Below are 19,039 nucleotides of genomic sequence, written 5' to 3' on the forward strand. Positions count from 1 at the left end.
TAAGACTTCCGACTTTCACTGAAAATGAAAGACACAGGAATTTACTATTTCTACTAAAGTTAAAAAATAGAAATGAAATCTGAATACTTCTTTTCGGGACCCACGAGGCCAGTTGGTGAAAAATACCCACGATTCCCTGGGACGCTTCCCGCTCCGCTGCCAACAAAAGCAGCCACAGTCCAAACAAGACACAAACGGCCTTTTCTCCAGTTGTGTTTCACTTTATTATCTACGCTACAGACGATAAATATCCGGCAACACAATGCAGCTTATTGTGACACACACACACACATGCTCGAAAAAATAAAATTATAAAAAAGAATGAACAACATTATTCAAAGTTGGCTTCGGGCAAACGGCACGACAACAGATCATTGCACATGTCTGTACATGGCCTGATGTGAGATTTTGGCAAAGCAGATATCTATGGAGTGGGGACAGAATGTTCTGTTCCCCCATGTGACTCCTGTGATCACAATTGCCCCCCCCCCCCCCCCCACCGCGTTAAGACTGCGTGATGACATACAGGTCACAAAAAGGTTTAAACAAGACATAAGGCAGATTATCAGAATAAAAAATAAAAAAACATTAATCCTCTCAGGAGATTCAATCTGGAGAAAACTGAAGCGTCAGCGACACAAAGGCATGAAAACACCGTGTAGGAACAAGATATTGAACTAAAACATTCACGAGTTGATCTATGACGTTATTCTTCCTCTCGGCCACAGCAGCATCTGTACACACCCACTAACACCGAGGTACCTCCACCCTCAGGTGAAACAACAAGCCCCCGGGGGAAACATGAATATTGCTTTGGTGAAACAAAATGATGGAGAATCTACTCATTAACAGAAGTTTAAGGCGAAGTACTGTGACAGTTACCTTCACGGGAACCGGAGACATGGTGGACGTAACCATGCCGACAGATACCCAACAAACGTGAGAGATGTGAGTTGTGAGTTGTGAGCATCTGTTTTTAGAATCGCTCCGCAGTGGAAACTGTTAACAGATGGGTTCATATTTTTCCACGACTGTTCTCAAACAGTGCCCATGTGTACATTAAAACAGATTTACTTTGTTTTTTTGCTCACTGTATTAAGACCTTCTGTTCGTACCGGCCGCTAAGGAACCACTTCCAGTCCGTGGTCCCAGTGAAAGAGACGAGGGACAGAATCCACAGTCCACGTTCCACAGAAGAAGATATTTTAACGTGAGACATCTGTGGTCTCAGTGAAATTTGACTTTTTTATTACCCAATTCCCTCTTTGTTTCTCCTGATATTCTCTCTGTAAAGACAATAACTTATTCTGACTGCGATCACTGAGGCCTGAAGTGTGTTTTTTTATCCCCCCGTCTCTTCCATTGGAAACACATTAAAGACATTTTTAATGGACAGTATGGATTGGAGGAACGTTTACATAAAGTCTTTCAAAACACATCTGGGCCCCTGACTACTGCAGAAAATAATATGAATCCCTCCCTCACTGTAAATACTGTAAAATAATCCACAGAGGCCAATGAAACGTCTATAAAACGTCTCTGAATGCATCAGCTCATGTCAAAGCCTCTTGCCTGAGTCTGCAGCTGCCTTGGGAACATGATTGATCGTTGGGCTACATGTACATTAAGAGAATCTTCCTACAGCAGTGCTGCTTTGTTAGTAAAATAAATCATGTAGAACGTCGGCAAATTTGCCGCGTCAGTACGTTTCGAATGAAACATAAACTGTCCTCTCAGCGACGGGAGTCTACACGTCGACACGGTGCATCAGTAGCAGTAGTAAAGTTGCGAGCGCAGCCCCCTGAAGGTGTCGTCGTCCTGCCCTCTGCTCTGCTCGCCTTCGAACAACATGGAGTCTGGGAGCACCACACCCTCTAGTGGATCAGGCTGGCAGAACTCCACTATGAACTCCTCCTCACAGTCCAGCAGCAGCCGGGACCAGGCGGACATGTCCAGCTGGCCCGCGGTGCCGCCGTACTCCTCTGGCAGGACCGAGCGGGGGATGTTCCGGTGCAGAGAGCGCAGGTCCGAGCCGTGGAGGATGTACTGTCGGAGAGAAGACGGCAGAGACACACCAGCTTCATTAACTTAAGTGGCTCTAATCAGAAAAAAACGGAATGGAAATCAGCTGAGTAGTTTTCTGCTGACGAATAAAAAGACAAAAACAAAACCGAGAGATAATTAACAGCCTACAGTTCCTCAGCTCCTTAAGATCTTTGTTCGGGTTTTAAAGCCCCCACATTTACTTTTGGTGCACTCACTATATATCTGTCCAGCACCAGACAGTTGTTTCAGACACTGAATTATCCAGAGGGGCCGTATGTGAGAATACAAATGTCTGAGTCAGTTGCTGCAGACATTTCTTTAAGAGTTTCTCCTGCCAAGCCCCTTGAGCAAAAACTCTGGATGTTTTCCGAATGAGCCCGTGTGAGAACGCAGCAGGAGATTATCCAGAGGATTCGGCCACGGGCAAGTGGGAGCGTAGATTCAAGAGATTTTGGAGACAAGGGGCGTTGATGTGCTGTAAATTAAAGAATTTGATCTCCGCTGCAGAATGTCACGTCCTGCCTCTGCCTGCTGCGCCCCCCCTCCCTCGCTCCCTCCTGAATGCCTCTGAGCTGAGAGTCTCCTGCCGTGTTATTTATGTCAGAAAGATAAACTCTGGAGAAAGTCCAGACTCCATCGTGCAGACATTCTCCAGAGTTCATGTCTGAAAACGGTTTTAACTACTGCTAATGTTGTTCCCTATCTGCTGATTGTGTAAACATGCAACTGTCTGGTAATGATTTCCACTTCAACTTGAAAAGGTAATTACACAGATTTTCACAGATGAAAGTTATTTTTTGGAGCTGCAGATAAAAGCGAAACCAACAATTCAAAAAAGGCCTTTGTATAAAACAAGAGGACGATAGTTACCCTCTCCGCCATCTTCTCCTTCAGAAACGGTTTAATTATAGCAAAGATGCCTTTGAAAATCCTCGGCTCGTTAATGATGTTCACGGCCTTGATTCTGATTGGAAATCCATCCTGTGAATCAGAAGAGAGGCAGCGTCACATCTGCTCCCGTCAAACGTCTCACGTGTGATTCGTGTGCTTGTGTAAATATTACACTCTGCAGTCAATCAACAGGAAGAGCTCGAGAGCCTCGTCTGTCATATTTACTGATGTCGTAACAAAATAAAACAACATGTTGAGAAGCTGCTGCAACCATGTATCTAATGAAAATACTATTTCATAATCATTTTATTCAAACAGATCCTAAGATGTTATATTTCTGTCAGAAAATATAATAAACACGTAACCTATCATCATGAGTTCTTACCTGGAGGATGCTCACAACTTTTTTGGCGAGGAACGGGCCCGGGTTGGACGCCTGTGACATGCCCACGCCAGTGTAGTCGGCTAAGATGACGATACCGTTCACCTGCGTCTCCTCGGGCTGGATGAGCTTCTCCAGCGTCAGATAAATGGCCCTCACGTTGTCCACGAATGGATAATCGTTTGGTTTCCATTTTCCTGCAAAAAGACGACTGAGCTGAGTGATGGTAAATCACGAGTAAAGCACAAACTGGAAGTAGTTTAAGCTCTACTGTGTAATGCAGACCTGGCCGGACACAGAGGATGTACCGCCCGTTGGGCTCGGGCTGGGGCAGGACCGTCAGAAAGCCCAGGTCCAGGACGTGCTTCACCGTGGACGGCTTCAGATCCTGGAACACCTCTGGCCAGGCTTTACGACCTGCGTGGTAATTGAGCAGCAGCTGCAGCGCACGGTCGTAGTCGAACTTCCTGGCCCGCAGGAAGCGTAGGAGGAAGGAGTCGTCCAGCCTCGTCCTGAGGTTTGGCTGTTCCTGCAGAGTCAGGGGGAGAAACAAGCACTCATTGAATATCATTATTATTATAACTGTTATCATTATCGGTATCAGGAAAGGAAAAATATGTATTGGAGCATCTCTGGGGTTCAGAAGTTGTGCAAGTGAACATAGGCCACTGGACTTGTTTCACATCTCATCCGAAAACGTCTACAATTCAAATAACTCATGGGAGGTAACAGGTATTCAACCTCTGTGGGTCTGTACTCGTGTTGTTAAAGAGGCAGGTCGGTGAAACCCCCACCAGAGGGTCGTTGGCGTCCCCTGAGTCATGAGGCTGTTGATAACTGTGAGTTTTAGACCCACCCTGCTGCTGTGTGAGTCATGAGGGTCACAGAAGTTAGGCTGTGGTTGGGCATTGAGCTGCCTGAGGAGAAAACTTACACAACATTGTAGGAGGCTCAAAGTTGTTGCCTTAAACCACCTGATGGGTTTTCCAGATTGACAAAGATGGCTTTATTTTTTCACTCTTTCAAACTATTTGTCTTTTCTCTGTTGTGCCATTCGTCTGTGTATTGGTTGCTTTGTTTCCCCGGATGTACACATGTAGGTCTGAGCCTTTTAGATGAGAGGTGAAACGTCCAGTTCCACATGTACACATGTAGAACTGCTGAAGATACCGTGACATGGATGACTGAGGATTTTACAAACATCTCAAGTACTACAGTACTCGAGTAAATGTACTAAGTTACTGTACATCACTGGCAACCAGTGCCAACTTTCATTACTTGACAGATTTTGGGGACTAGGACGTTTTCTATCAGGCTGCCCTGTCCTCTGTGAAATGTTACCTATATCTAAAAGGTGCAGTTATTCTGGAAGCAGCAATGAGTCTGTTTATGTTCTTATGAATAAAAGTACAAAGCAGAACCTTCAGTATCATGTCTCTCAGTGCCTGCACATCCCGGAGACGCCACTCTGGTTTCTCCTGCAGCTCCTCCCGCGCCTTGGCCACCAGTTCAGGGGTCAGGGTGCAGGAGTAGATGGGCGGAGGGGGTCCAGGGAACCAGCTGTGTCCTGCAGCTGCGGGTGGGTCCACTGGAGGAGACATGAGGTCGATGGACTCATGCTGATCAGCCATGGACTGACTGGGAGAAGCTGTTTGGAAAGCAACACACAGAAGAGACACTGAAGTGTAAAAATATAAAACCTTTCAAGGACGCTTTACATATTTAAAGGAGAAGGACAGATTAAAGGTGACAGACAAGGTGGTGCACGGAAGTGAGAGAGATTTTTTTGTTTGTTTTTGGACAGATTGCATTTTAAATCAGATCATTTGTTTTCACAGCGATTTATAGAAACTCAGATTTGTCGTAGCTAGTTTTAAATATTGTGGAGTTCAATCTTGTGGAAGAACAACATACATGTATTGGTTTCATCTGCGTCATTGTCCAGGTCCAAATGGAGAATTAAGATTAAAATAAGACACGATTTGTATTAATCCAGAAGAAAATTCTTGTGCCAGCTTGCTCCAGGATAAAAGATAAAACAACATGATGTATTATATCTAAAAAAAATACAAGTATAAAGTGAATTATAAGTGAAGTAAAAACATGATAATGCAGAACCAGAGCCTAATAGAAATGAGATGAGAATTAGAAATGCTTAAACATTTATAATGAAAAAAGATCTTTTAGATTCTGTTTTTCTTTTCTAGCAAATATCCTCTCTCAGTATTCCTTCTGTCATAGTAATACATGTTCAATTTCCTCTCTTATAATTATATATATATATAACCTGTATTGAAGGTTTTGTATTGTATTGTATGTTTTATTCTATAGTTGTTGTTTTCATATAAGACATAACTGGTTTCTACGACACAAGGTTTTAACATGTCATGTATGTATTCTGTAAACATGTCTCAACTTAAACCAATACCACAGAGGTGGAAATACTCTGTCTACATATTAGTAAATGTACTAAAACATTAAAATCACACGGTTTATAGATATTAATATGTGGATGAATCAAGGTAACAGAGCAGATCCAGAGTCAGAGAAGTCAGACGTTGTGGTTTATCAGACAGTCAGTGTTGACAGTGAGTCACAGTCACAGTCACAGTCTGACCCCCCCCCCCCCCCAGACACTGATACGCACCTGGAGCAGCGGTGCACGTGAAGCTCTCAGGACGAACCCAGATGTGTTTTGTTAGTTTCCATCGATGAGCGACAGGAAAGTGATGGAAACGATGGAACAGCCGCAGGATCCAGACGCAGCGTTAAAAACAACAGCCTGCCAGGGGGAAGCCGACTTCCGGGTTCGGACACGGAGCTCTCTCATTGGTCCGATTTGGATCATGTGACGCTGTGACGCACACGTGTGCTTCCGCTGTTTTGGCGACCGTGCTGCCTTCAGGGCCCGCTGGGAAATTCCCCCATCACGACATGTCGCATTGTCAAAATCCAGAAACTTAAAGGGGTAGTTTACAAAATAAAATTAGGATTCACTCATTATCTTCTCACCACTAAGCTGATGGGGGGTGGGTGAAGTGTTTGAGTCCCCAAAACACTTCTGGGGTGAACAGCGTTGAACCCAAATCCAATTCAATTCAAGTAAATGGTGACCACTTTGTTAAACGTTAAAAAATACGTTATAGAAAATGTATAAAATGCCTCCATGCTGCTGGTGTGGTGTCATCCAAGTGTCTGTAATTCAACTGAGGACAATTAGGGTGAAAACCTGGTGTTAATGAGTCATCTCGAGTCAAATCCCTTCAACCATATTGTTAAACATCAATAAAATCCTGCACACTGTATAAAACTCTTCTCTTTGCTGGGGGCATTCTCATATAGAAGGGTTTTAGTGGTAGTTGGTATTTATTTATTATATAACCTCCTGTCCGTTCCAGTGAAGTCACAAGACACTGTCTGGCCTCTTGCTCTCCACTCACCACACTAAAAGCCATACACGCAGCCCTCCACGACATTTACATCCCCATCCTACATCTGCAAAACATCCCAGAATATTCAGAGCCAGTTTCTGCCTCACACAACAAGCAGACAGGTTTCTGGCTGTGGATTTAATATTGTTTGCCAGTTGTAGTTTGTCTGCTACGTGGTCAAGATGACGACTTCAGTCTTTTTCTGAATTTAGCTGCAGAAGGTTTTACAGGACAAGTACAAAATAGCAGAAAAGGAAAGTACTTGGGTAAAGTACTTCCACCACTGGGTTACTTCAACATGTGAATACCTGCATACAGTACATGTTGAACCACATTGAAACTGCCTGTATCCGATGTGTCATTTACACTTGAAACCAGCTGATGGCAGCGTTTGTCTGCTCAGCCACAGTCTGCAGCTCGACGCCCTTCAGGCCACATGTGGTGTTATTACACCTGTCAGGTTTGTTCACAAGCTTTTAAAACATGTCACGGTAATAACTTCATATTCATATTAAAGTGTGTGGTGTTGTTGAGGGAAGACACTGAAGATATTTGGGTTTATTCAGTGGTGACCTTCATGTATGAGGCATTTCACTGTGGTCATGGAAAACTAGTTATGTCTAAATGCAGCATGTTGGCATCAGCTCACAATTGTAAAGTTGCTCGAAAGTAACACTGACTGTAAAGTTTATCTCCCAGATTGTCTCCAGTGCTCTCAGAGTTGACTCAGAGCTACGTGCACGGATTTTATGGCAGTTTATCAATCTGAAGCAGCATGTTGCAATATCGTGTGTAATCAGTGAACAAGCAGAGCTGCCACGTTGGAGCCGTGATTTTCCTCCAGCAAGTCGTATACACATATCTCATATTCAGCAGTTACCTGCGCCAGGGAGGTTATGTTTCCACCCCGGTGTGTCTCTTTGTTTGCAATTTGTGGCTGGAACCATAAAATGTTTGGATTTTTCTTGTTGAAATTTTAACTTAATTTATGAATCGATTATCAAAAGAATCGTTTAATTACCTGCACCAAGGAGGTTATGTTTCCACCCCTGTTTGTTTGTCAGTGAGCAAGATTACACAAAAACTACTGGACGGATTTTCCATGAAACTTGGTTGGTACAGATCTTTTTTTGGAAATGATCCAGATCAGGCAGCAGATCCCAGAACTTGTTTTCACTTTCTTTATCATTGTGAGAATTGTCAAGATTTCTCAGAGAAAACTTCATGGATCTTGATAATAACATCAGGCATATCTATGGAACATATATTTATGAATATGTACTAATAACAAATCTGGATCTAATGCATTTTGATGTGTTTTCATGGGTCTAAAGAGACATTTTAGTTTTGAATACAACCACATTCATTCTTCTGTAAACTCTTCCCTTGTGATTATTCAGTGGTATAAAACATGGTCGGCAGAAAATGTAAAAATAGATCTTGAGATTTATTATTTCCTGTTCACATTGTAAGGCGAAAACATTGCCTGTTTTTAAAAGGCAGTACAGGTTACAAGGCACAATTAATTCCATCAGCTAAACCATGACAAAGTACTAAACAAAAAATATAATATATATTTTAAAAACCAATACAACACATCATTGGGAAACGTCCTCAGTGTGTCTGTGTGTGACTTTTACAAAGTGGCACCACAGAGAATTTCAACACGTTATATTTTGCTTTTGTAAATATGCATTTTCCGGCATTTATAAAACCAACCACATACATTTGAGTCTTGTCACAGAATCTTTAGGAGACCACCACATTACGCTTTCTGAGCTCATGCCTGAAAACAGTTTATCACCAATGAACATAAAATAAAAATACTGTGCAACACTAAATACATGACAGTGTAAGGCCTGTTGTAACATTCATAAAGTAGTGATCACCACGCCTGACAAAAGCCGCTCTGCACACTGAGGCCATGCTAATGATGTGATGTTACCCAATAATAAACTCTATGTACAACATCGTGTGTCTCAAAGTGTCGATCTCACAGACCGACAGTTTTCCTGGAACGTTTCAATGCTGATGGTTTCGCGTGGCTGTCGGTGCAGCTCCTCCGCACCTGCATGTGAGAGCAAGTAGATCCCTGAAGACTCATAATCTGCAAGGGACATCACTGCAATTACATTCTGAATGTGTAGCTACCTCATTGTTTCAGTCACTTTAACAGCTTCAATGCTGATCGTGTATAAACTTACATTTTAATGATCTAACACAGTATAAAAACCGGTGGAATAAGTAGTCAGAGGGTTGTTAGATGGCCTCTTGTTTTGTAATGGTGGGCTGAGGGATTGAGGTTGGCTGCTTCGGCGCAGTGGCTATGACCCCCTGAGCCATTTTATAATGTTCTGAGCTGGAGGCAGTAGGCGGAGACGGGATCGGGGATTCAGGAGTGGCTGGAAAGTGGAGCACAGAGAAACGGGAGCGAGTTAGAAGCAGAAAGTGCAACGTCAGCAGGTGTATATTTACCGTTCTGCACTATAACATGTCCTGGGGGGCAAAAATATTTTTTTTCGAGATAAGGAATAAGCACTTTTGTGAAATTTCTTAGAGCATTATAAATGCTAAGAAAGAATAACAGAAGTTCCCTTTGACTAAATAAGCCAGATTAGTTTGCATGAAGAATTTAGAGGATTATTCTGCCGAGCCTGTTCCCCCCCCCCCCCCCAGCTTCCTGACCGGACTGCACATGGAGCAACTGGGATCAGAAAAATAAAAACTGAACTTTAAGATGAAGATATTTGTTCTATGCACTTACAGATTTGACCATTATGGATGGGCGTTGGTATGTTGCTGGCCACTATGACGTTGCTGCTGAGGTGCTCCTGGACCAGGTGAGGGTGCAGACAGTGAGGAGCATGTGGAGCTTCACTGGCAGAGCCTGGGAGACGAAACACACAAATATACTGTCAGTCTCACATCTGACTGCACAAAGAATCCACCTGTCGACTGAACTTTTGAGGGTCACAATGGGAGCAGGAGCCAATCCCAGCTGACACTGGGCGAGAGGCGGAACACACCAGTGGTCCAACATACACAGATAAACAACCATTCACACTAAACGTTCAATTTAGAGTCTCCAATTAACCCAACCCCTTTGGACTCACAAACACACTCAAACACGGGGAGAACATGCAAACTACACACAGAAAGTCCCCAGCCCAACAGGGATCTGAACCAGCAACCTTCTCGCCTCTCTGTCGTCAATATCGTGAACACACTTGGATTCTCAAAGCTTTCAATCTCTGAAATCCTGTCAGTTTGGAATCATCTGCAAAGTGCCCACCTCCGAGAAGCATCTCCTGCAGCAGGTTGTCGATCTTGGCCATGCCGAAGAGTTTGACAAACTGGATCTGTTCGATCATCTGCCAGGTGATGCTCTGTAGTGTCGGCAGCAGCAGGAGCAGCTCCCCGAAGCGGCCTCGGGAGTCGTACTGCCGGTCGTTGATGTAGTCCTCCAGGCTAACCTGGACCTGGTATCGCATCCGCTTGATTTTTCCAGGGTCACTCAGACCTTTGGCATCTGTGGGCAAATAAGAGTCTGTTAATGAGTTGTAACTTTCCATCCGTGTACAGTGTGTGGATATTTCTTTGGGCCTGAGGAGAATCTTTCACAATCCAAAACGCATTGGGAGTCGTACCTGGGTCAAAGAAAACGATGGCCTTCAAGCAGGCGTATTCGTTGTCGTCGATCTGCAGCTCCTGGAAGGGAAGCACCAGCTCGTCCAGGATCCTCACTGACACCCGGCCCACCTCCAGCTCCGGACAGTTCCTGGGAACGATGTGGTCATTTCCTGCAGGAGAATTGAAAACACTAGGTTAGAGTTTCCCTCGTGGATGAGGCGACTGCAGAAATGGGAAATGCAATTTTTTTGCGATGTGAGTTTGGTAAAATATTCGCGCACGTGTCAGGTTTACCTAACAAGAGGATATCTTTGTAAAGCATGGACCTCTTTGCAGCACCGAGCAGGAGATGTTCTCCGGCATGAGCTCGCAGCAGCGCCACCTGAAACACAACGAGATCATTTACTGATTAGTTGTGTGATCGTGACTTTTTGTAAAATGACACATGAAGAAAAGTGAAGCTTCATGAAGAGAGCATGAGAAAGAGACACACCGATATAACCGATATAAATCAGTTACCAAGGCCTGGTGATCGACTGTTAATGATTCTGTTTTCCAGAAGGGATATAACTTTAAAACAAGCTCATCATGTTCCAACTCAGGATTAAAACCCATTAACCACTGTGGTTGAAGACTTCAGGGTTTTGAGTTCATGAAGATTTGTGTTTTCATTCCTTTCCTCTTTTCGGGGACACGTTTATTGATCCTCTATTGGTCTCTACCTGTGAGCTCCTGTCGGCCGCACCGTGGTTCTGAGTGAACTGGTTGATGAGTGACCAGAGTGTCTATACAACTGTGTACACTGTGTCTGCGAGTGCGTCTTACCTGGTCATCCAGGGGCAGGTCAGAGAAGGCCGGGATGTACTTGGCCCACTCCACCAAGACCAGCAGCTGCTGCTTCATGGACTCGCACACGTCCGTGATGGCGGCGATCTTCTTGGTCCTGATGTCGCCGTTCAGCAGGGGAGCGGGGGAGGTGATCTGCAGGAGGCCAGGCAGACGTGGAATCACTCTGGGGCTTATTACAGGTGGTTAATAGCAGTGGGGGGGTGAGTCCCACACGTGATGCAGTACCTGTCTGGACAGCATGTCGGCCTGGATGAGTGCATTGATGGAGGGTAAACTGCTGTCTTCATAGCTGGACCTCCTGGTGCTGATTCTGTCTCGTTCGTTCTGCACGGCTGAGAAAAACCAAACGGGAATAAAAAGTCTGCTGCAGTTAAGACGATTTTAAAACACAAGAGGGAGAAAGGAGAAATGCTTCCTGGTTTTCTTTCTGGACGCTGAGTCGTTTAAAAGAAAACCAAGTCTCCCAAGGTTGTCATGTTTATCAGTATATTGCTGTTATTGCTCCGAAGTGTTTGCTCAGCATAAGCCGCTCGGAGACTTCAGCGCTTCACTGAGTGAACATTAACGAAGTGCTGCCCTCCTGAGTGTCGCAACACATTCACACGAGTCGTGACAGTTCAGCAGGGACGGCTGTGATTTGTTCAGAGACAGTTTGAGTCTTTTTAAAGTTGTCTCACCTTCTTTCTTCATGCCAGCTCTGAAGCATTTCTTCAGCCGGCAGTATCTGCATTGATTCCTCTTGTCTTTGTCCACGATGCATTGTCTGTTGAACCTGGAAAGTGATTGGAAGAAGGTTTGTTGAAGTGAAGACGAGTGACCGATCGAGGAATTGATGCTTTTTTTGCCAATATAGTAGAAAACTGCATAACTTTGGGTTTTAGACAGTTACACAAAACAAAGATAAGAAAGGCTGCGGGACTAATTCCTGATAAGATATGGATAAAGATATTGATCGATTATTAAAGAAGATAATTGGCAGATGTATTGACAATCATAGAAGTCATGAGTTTAGGATCAAATGTGTCAAAGCTTTGCTGCACTGTCACATTTCTGACTCTGAGGGTTTCTCTCACCTGCACGAGTACATGTGATTCTTGCGGACGCTGCGTCTGAAGAAGCCCTTGCAGCCGTCGCAGCTCGAGGCCCCGTAGTGTTTGCCAGTGGCTCGGTCTCCACATATGGCGCACAGGCTGCCCGCTGCCAGGTGGCCGGTGGCGTTCATGTTGGTGCTTTCTGCCGGTGAAGAGTCTGTCACAACGGGAGACGACAGAAAGGCACATGTCGTCAGTTTTACACAATTAGAGAAACTTAATGTGGAGTAAGAGGAGGGAGATGTTTGATCATGAGTTTGGAGCCTGTTTGATTTAATAAGGTGCGAACAGCCGTGATGAAGACAGTGATCAGCTCCACTGATCAAAACCAGCCTTCATACGAGAACCCGCCTGAGTGGCTCAGTCAACAGAGAGCGATTGACGAGGGCTTGATTACCTCTGAAAAGTCAATCACAGCTTTCTTTTCAGTCGCTGGACGGAGTCAATCACTCACACAGAATCAGTCACGGCACATTCTATAGATTAAAAATGTGCTGGTGATGACTCAGGACACCGTCATGCGTCTTTGTAACAGACCAGAAATCAGCTTAGAGGTAAAGGTAAAGTTTTCCCTCAGGCTCAGTGGGAATTTAAGAATCGGGATCGCAGCCAGGCGTCATGGGAGACTGAATGAGTAAATATGTTAGTGTCACTGTGAAACAAAACTTCACTTCAGACTGTGGGAACGAACGTTTGTAACAGGAGAACCGCGATCATGATACTCAGAGAATAAATAACAAGCCCCTCTAATCAATCCGACACCACATCGCTGCACAAGCTGAAACAGGCCAAATCAGCTCTGACCATTTGACCCGAGCGTAAATCTGAATCTCTTCACGCTTCACACCCAGAGGTGATAATACAAGTGGAGCTCTGCACGTCAGGATCTCCCCTGGACGGACACATGACCCCTTCTCCCTCTTCTTCTGTATCACCTCACATCAGAACTCCCCTCTGTCCTCTGTCCTCTGTCCTCTCACGAGCAAAGTTTAAAACCAGAAGCAGAAGTTTCACAGCTGCATGTATGTGACTCACCTGAGCCCAGCGGGAGCACTTGCATGTTTTCGAACTCCAGGGTGGTGTAGGCCGGGTCCAGGGCCTCGCTGTAGTCTGCCATGTCCATGTCTGCTGCTTTGGACAAACAGATTCTCAACTACCTGACAGTGGGGCCGAAAGACTCGTCCAAGAAGCTAATGTGCCCCCGACCCTCACCCCCTCCCCCTCCTCCTCCTCCTCCTCCTCCTCCTCCTTCTTCTCTTCTCACACCTCCACTAGCCCCCCACACCCCCTCCCCCTGTTCTTTTCCAGCCTGGCTCCGCCCAGTAACCAGGTTGCTCCCTGGGGCCCCGGCTGGAGTGTGATGGGACCCGCTGGTGTCAGAGAGGAGACCGCTGAGTGACAGGAGAGCTCGCCTCCTTCTCCTCCTTCTCCTGCCCTCTCGTGCCGCTAACCAGCCAGAGGAGAGGTGGAGTGTCCGTGGTTGATGGTTAACCAGCCCCTTCAGTGGTGGATCACAGGGGAGTTTGTTTTTTTGTTTGTTTTTTGTGCAGAGGAGATAGAGCAACTTTGATATCTCCCACCTCCGTCAGTAATGGGAAAACTATTTCTCCACGACAGCACAGTGAAGTCGATCCTTTGCCAAATCGCTCCGACGCCATTAAAAACCAATTCATTTTACAGACGGTCCTGAGGGAGACACGCAGGAATCACATGCACACGAGGTAAAAGCAGCTAAGAACAAACAAAGGTGCAGTTTGGATTCATGTGTCTGCGCGGGGAGAGGTGACTCAATTCCTTTTCTGAGACTCACTTCGCTCCCCCCCCCTGGCCTCATCGATAAGGCTCGGGACCCCATCACTGCACAAATGTTAAAAAACCCACTTCTGATGAGGACATTTTAACTTTCTGTGGCTGTTAACGGTCAAACTGTACAAACACTCGATCAAACATATCTGTTAGTGTTTATTATATTTACATACTATTCAGTTTTTTCATTTCATAGTTTCATATTTATGCTCAGTACAAACAAACCACAGCAACTGGCAAAAAACCTGAATCCGATTCTTCACTCAAGTACGTACAGGTTTTAAAGTAAATATGACACTGAGGTACTTTTTACTCCACGATCTTTATCTGATAGAACATCGATGGATTATGAGACAATCGTCCCCTGGTTACTAAACATGTACGAGGCCCCTCACCACCAGTAGTGGGAAGTACATTTACTTCATGTACATAACTTTATTTTCAGGTACTTTCCCCTCTTGCTGTACTACATATATGAGAAAAAAGTACTTTCCACTCCACTACAGTTTTACAATGCACTGATGATCACATTGTTTTCAAGTCATCAATGATGAGAGGGGAATTAGCACGATGATCCAATCAGAGCAGGCAGGTATAACGTTAGCCTCCTGCAGCAGAAGAAGAAGAAACGCCTGGGCTGCGGTCGGAAAACAGAAATAATCTCCTTAGGCGTTAGGAAAGGAGTTAGGAAAGGAGTAAGGAAAGGAGAAACTCTTATTTCACCAGAATTAAACAGCTTAAACAGTCTGTTATTTTTTGTTTTTTTTGTGCAACCACAAGGTTGTGTTGCTTTAAATGTTGATGCCATTTCCTCCGCTGAAGGAGATAAGTTAGGAAGCACTGAAGCTCCTTTCCTTAGCTCTTATTAAATACTTCATGTCACTAGTTACCAAAATGAACTGAACGCCCCTGAAATGGATTCGGAAGAGGCTGAGACTTGCATTAGTGAATAGGTCACAGTACTTTTACTTTTAATACTTTGACTGTGCGATCACGTCTGAAGTTCAACATGTGTTACAAACATGGACGCTGTGACAACATGTGTTGTATTTACGTGTTTGGAACATTTAAACAATAGATTCCTCCTTTTTCCAATATTTATATAATTACAAAGAGCAAAGAAAAAGGTGCAGGTGTGACACGTAGATTAATGATTTAATACGTGCACGTCAGAAACATGGCCCCCCCCCCGCAAGAGACAGGCCAGAAGACAAAAGAGGGTTTCAACCATGACGTTAACTCGTGCAACACTGTGAGAGAGTATCAGAAAGTGATATCATCACTTTTATAACCCGCTGTCAGGATCACGCCTCTCTGAGCGCCGTCAGGAGCGACTGACAAACACTTGATTTCGGAGGAGCTCAGATAAGACGACAAACTGGTTCTGACGAAGCCCGACACTCTGTAAATCTCCACTGACGTTCCTCTGCACGGATTCTAAATATGACAATTCACCTGAAACCATTATTTTTCGATTTTGAATTTTATTTTCATCTAAGCCTCTGAACACAGGGCACAGAGTATATGAAGCAGTTTTCTAATCACGACCTCTCAGAGTTCTTCACTCTTCACACAGTTCATCTTCTCCATCATCAACCACTCACATACTGGACCAGAGGATCAAACCGCCAACCTTCTCTAAGTGGATGACCCGCTCTGCCTCCTGAGCCACAGCCGCCCACAAGTTAATTCTGATACCAGAGGAGTTTGTGTTTGAAATTCAAGTTCATTTCTGTTGTTCTTCATCATACATACTTTTTTAAGGGACTTGATCCAACAGCAATAAAATCAACTAAATTCAAAACCAGATAAAATAAACATTTTAAAAGCACGACTTAAAAATACTATTCACTGTGTGAATTTAAATGAAACGTCTTCATTCAAGAATAAAAATAATGATCTTAGAAATAACCGATTGCTACATATGTTGAAGAATAAAGTCGCAGGAAAAAGAAATACTCAATTAAAATACAAGTTCCAATTTAAGTACAATTTCTTTTGTACAGTACTTGAGTAAATATTTACTCCCCATCAGTGAATTTACTGTGAGATGTAGTTGAGTAAGAAGCTTGTGTGGTTACATTAGAATGATGTTGAGAATAAAAATGAATTAAAATTAAATGAAGCAAAATGAGAATAAGACGCTGAAGTACTATTTCACAAGTAAAAAAAACCCAACATGTGATCTGAGCTGTTATTGGATTGTTTGTACAAAACAAATTCTCCACTTGCGCAAAAAAGCGAAAACCCAGCAAACAGTAGTCGTGTATTTGAAGAGAAAGTGCCAGTACATAACAATAGGTCAACGATCCCGAGTTCAGCCCGGCCTCAGCAGCAGTAAAGCCCCGTGTAGGTGAACCTGTTAACTATGCACTCAAATTATACTGGGGACTCATAAAATTATTTTTCCCTCAGCGGACAAACACCGTAACATTCCGGGAGGCTCCTGTGCACGACGCTGAGATGATGTGTTCAGGCGACAGACACAGAAGGAAATGGACGTGATCAAGCTGGTGATTGAGAAACCCACAGAAACTATTCTTCAGCCACGATCACAGATTTAGATTCATTGATCTCTGGCTCCTGCAGTGAGTGGAGTCAGTCAAACAGCCTGATTAACTCAAGGGGAACGACTACGCCCACCGTCAGAGAGTGATCAGCGGCCTCCTGCACGCTCCCAATCTGCTCGGGGACGGTGATTCTGCATCGGACGCCGCTCGGTCGCAGCGTGTTGTTCCACTTGTGTGTACAGAGGTCGTCCATTACAACATTTCTGCATGTTCGATCTGCAGTTGCTCATATTTGCTCAAGAAGTGTGCTGATTATTTTCAAAGCGAGTGATCAGAGGGGGGAGGATGGGAGGAGAGCTGCGCGGCCATTGAGTCACTCGCAGCGAATCTTATCTCCTCCGTCATTAAACGTCTTTTATTGCCGCCCCAATGTTAAATTTCTGTGAACTCCTCAAGGAAGAGTCATATAGGGGACTGTAAAGTTTAATCTGTGAGGTCACAGCCATCTCAATCACAAACTGTTCCGATGTGCTAGATAGGGCTGGTTAGCTCCACGCTATCCTGTTAACTTATCTGCGGTTTGAGGTGGGGGGGTTTGTGCTAACATGATGTGCCGACATTCCCACACAGGCTGGATATGACACGTGCACGAGGCTGCAGAGCAAAGAAGAACGTTACTGCAGCTCATGGTCGTCCCAACTATCCCCCTTCAAATCTGGACCCTGCTCGGAAATGAACCAAATTATATATTTCTTTCTTTCTTTCTTGGCATCTATACGTAGGAGACACTTTCTGCAGAGGTGTACACCTCAGTGTAGATGTTACTGAGTCAGACGCGACACAAATTAAAGATTTCATGTTCAAATTTAAAAAGTTGAGCCCAAAACCTCGAGCACAACATCTGAGCATCATCTGTTTCAAATGATATTCTGATAAAGTGAAGCAGAGCAAAGTTAGAGAGGTTTTAGCAGAGATCGGTTCTGGAGGTAATGTTCACATGCAGTTTAAAGTTCTGCTCACAGGAAAACTTTCAACAAAGTGATTCGTAAATTTAAGGTTTCCTGTTTTTCTTTGTCAAGTCTGAATTTGAAATTGTTGCATGTTTAAAGTATAAATACGACCTCATGTTGAGTCGATCACGTTTACACACCAACTCCAAGTTTTCAGAACAAGGGACAAGGACCAAATTAAACAGTCAAATAAAACAATAAATCATTTTTTCTCAGAGATGGTTTCTGTCGATCTTATCATACCGATGTTTGTTCAAGTGTTCGTGTTTCTGATAAGTTCGGTTATTTGATGATATAAAAACTGAGACTTGATTGGTCGTGTATCGGCTCCAAAAGAAGGTGGCGCTGATATCTGGGAGGTTTTGGCCTCATTTCTGGATAAAGGGAGGAAGTGGAGATGTGTCGTCCATTTTGATAAACAATGACGTCAACCGTGAAGTTGTGCTGTTGAGTGAAACATCTTGTTGGATTTTGGAGGTTTTGCATGAAGATTGAAAATGTCCAATAGGTGCAAAATCAATAACATCAGTCCGAGTTGTACTGCAGCTTTGTGTACTGTGCTGGTACTAAAACACAAAACTGAGATGGTGAACATGGTGCAGCGGAGAGTGAGCAAGTTAACAACAGCCACACGAGCTGTGAGCATGAATTTAGCCTTTTTATCTTGTTAAATAGAAAAAATACATATATCGGATTATGGAATTATGTGGCGAACATGTTTATATAATATATTTATAAGAGTGGGTTCATCAGAAAACAGATTTGTTGGGAATGAAAGTACTAAAGACTAAAAATAACTTTGATCGTTAAAATGATCGTTTTCAATTTAATAATTTAATTTTAAGAGTTTTCATCTTGTGTTTCCTTTTATTGAATCTTATTTTATTATATCTACATTTTGTCTTTGGATTGAATCTCTTTCCTCTTCTTTGATTTTGTGATTTATTTTTCATGATGTTTATTATCTATAAATTCAAATAAGTTTGCCGCGTAACTGTCGTTTACGCAGAATACAAAATAAATCCCATTTCCACGTCACGTTTGAGCAGAAGCAGAATAAATCGAGCAGGTGACGCTGAGTCGGAGCTTTTCGCACGGCACTGGTAGTGATCACGACCGCAGCCGACAACAACTGTGTGTAAAACACATCTCCAGTGCAGTGGGAGGCTGCCATGCGGAAATGTGATGGGCCAGAGAGTGTTGTCTTATAATCAGTCACCCAAACTCCTGCCCTGGGGCTAAAAGTCAAAGGATCGCTGAGACCTGATGTAATACGTGTGTGATTCTCCCCTTTGAAACTTCAAACTCCAGTTTGTGAACAAAGTCCTGTCTATCTTCTGAATAGGAATCTCCGACCACTGACCAAACTCCAGTTGCAACCACTGCCTATTTG

At 43.9% G+C, this 19,039-nt stretch overlaps 2 protein-coding genes and 1 long non-coding RNA gene across 5 annotated transcripts; all 3 read right to left on the reverse strand.

The window, feature by feature from the left end:
- Positions 1 to 198: 198 nt before the first annotated feature.
- LOC117764375 lies at positions 199 to 18,697 on the reverse strand. Of its 2 annotated transcripts, none has more exons than XR_004614375.1 (3): positions 18,686 to 18,697; positions 17,310 to 17,313; positions 199 to 882 (listed from the first exon to the last, which is right to left on the reverse strand). It is a non-coding gene; the product is annotated as an uncharacterized LOC117764375 (long non-coding RNA). The 2 variants fall into 2 exon arrangements; XR_004614376.1 differs by lacking the exon at positions 17,310 to 17,313 and adding an exon at positions 15,547 to 15,550 and having other exon boundaries at positions 18,686 to 18,696.
- On the reverse strand, positions 206 to 6,177 carry ttpal (tocopherol (alpha) transfer protein-like). Its single transcript, XM_034590068.1, has 6 exons — positions 5,967 to 6,177; positions 4,741 to 4,967; positions 3,605 to 3,848; positions 3,323 to 3,516; positions 2,917 to 3,027; positions 206 to 2,046 (listed from the first exon to the last, which is right to left on the reverse strand). Exons 2-6 carry the CDS (start codon positions 4,948 to 4,950, stop codon positions 1,768 to 1,770), a joined length of 1,038 nt encoding a protein of 345 aa, XP_034445959.1. The 5' UTR covers positions 4,951 to 4,967; positions 5,967 to 6,177; the 3' UTR covers positions 206 to 1,767.
- hnf4a (hepatocyte nuclear factor 4, alpha) lies at positions 8,179 to 13,562 on the reverse strand. Of its 2 annotated transcripts, XR_004614374.1 has the most exons (11): positions 13,356 to 13,562; positions 12,303 to 12,477; positions 11,907 to 12,001; positions 11,455 to 11,561; positions 11,206 to 11,361; positions 10,675 to 10,762; positions 10,398 to 10,550; positions 10,043 to 10,279; positions 9,515 to 9,637; positions 8,955 to 9,152; positions 8,179 to 8,857 (listed from the first exon to the last, which is right to left on the reverse strand). XR_004614374.1 is itself a non-coding variant. In XM_034590062.1 (10 exons), the coding sequence occupies exons 1-10, from the start codon at positions 13,441 to 13,443 to the stop codon at positions 9,010 to 9,012; spliced, it is 1,365 nt and encodes a 454-aa protein (XP_034445953.1). In that variant the 5' UTR covers positions 13,444 to 13,561; the 3' UTR covers positions 8,179 to 9,009. The 2 variants fall into 2 exon arrangements, 1 of the variants encoding a protein (XP_034445953.1); XM_034590062.1 differs by having other exon boundaries at positions 8,179 to 9,152; positions 13,356 to 13,561.
- Positions 18,698 to 19,039: the final 342 nt, after the last annotated feature.

Source organism: Hippoglossus hippoglossus, chromosome 7, assembly GCF_009819705.1.
Source record: "Hippoglossus hippoglossus isolate fHipHip1 chromosome 7, fHipHip1.pri, whole genome shotgun sequence".
Taxonomy (NCBI): Eukaryota; Metazoa; Chordata; class Actinopteri; order Pleuronectiformes; family Pleuronectidae; genus Hippoglossus; species Hippoglossus hippoglossus.

Coding starts and splice junctions, on each gene's coding strand:
- ttpal (XM_034590068.1), bottom strand. CDS start 4,950: ATGGCTGATCAGCATGAGTCCATCGACCTCATGTCTCCTCCAGTGGAC. Junction 3,517..3,604: donor CATCCTCTGTGTCCGGCCAG/GTCTGCATTACA, acceptor GTCTTTTTGCAG/GAAAATGGAAACCAAACGAT. Junction 3,028..3,322: donor AAGTTGTGAGCATCCTCCAG/GTAAGAACTCAT, acceptor TCTGATTCACAG/GATGGATTTCCAATCAGAAT.
- hnf4a (XM_034590062.1), bottom strand. CDS start 13,443: ATGGACATGGCAGACTACAGCGAGGCCCTGGACCCGGCCTACACCACC. Junction 12,478..13,355: donor AGTGCTCCCGCTGGGCTCAG/GTGAGTCACATA, acceptor CCGTTGTGACAG/ACTCTTCACCGGCAGAAAGC. Junction 9,153..9,514: donor CATCCATAATGGTCAAATCT/GTAAGTGCATAG, acceptor TCCACTTTCCAG/CCACTCCTGAATCCCCGATC.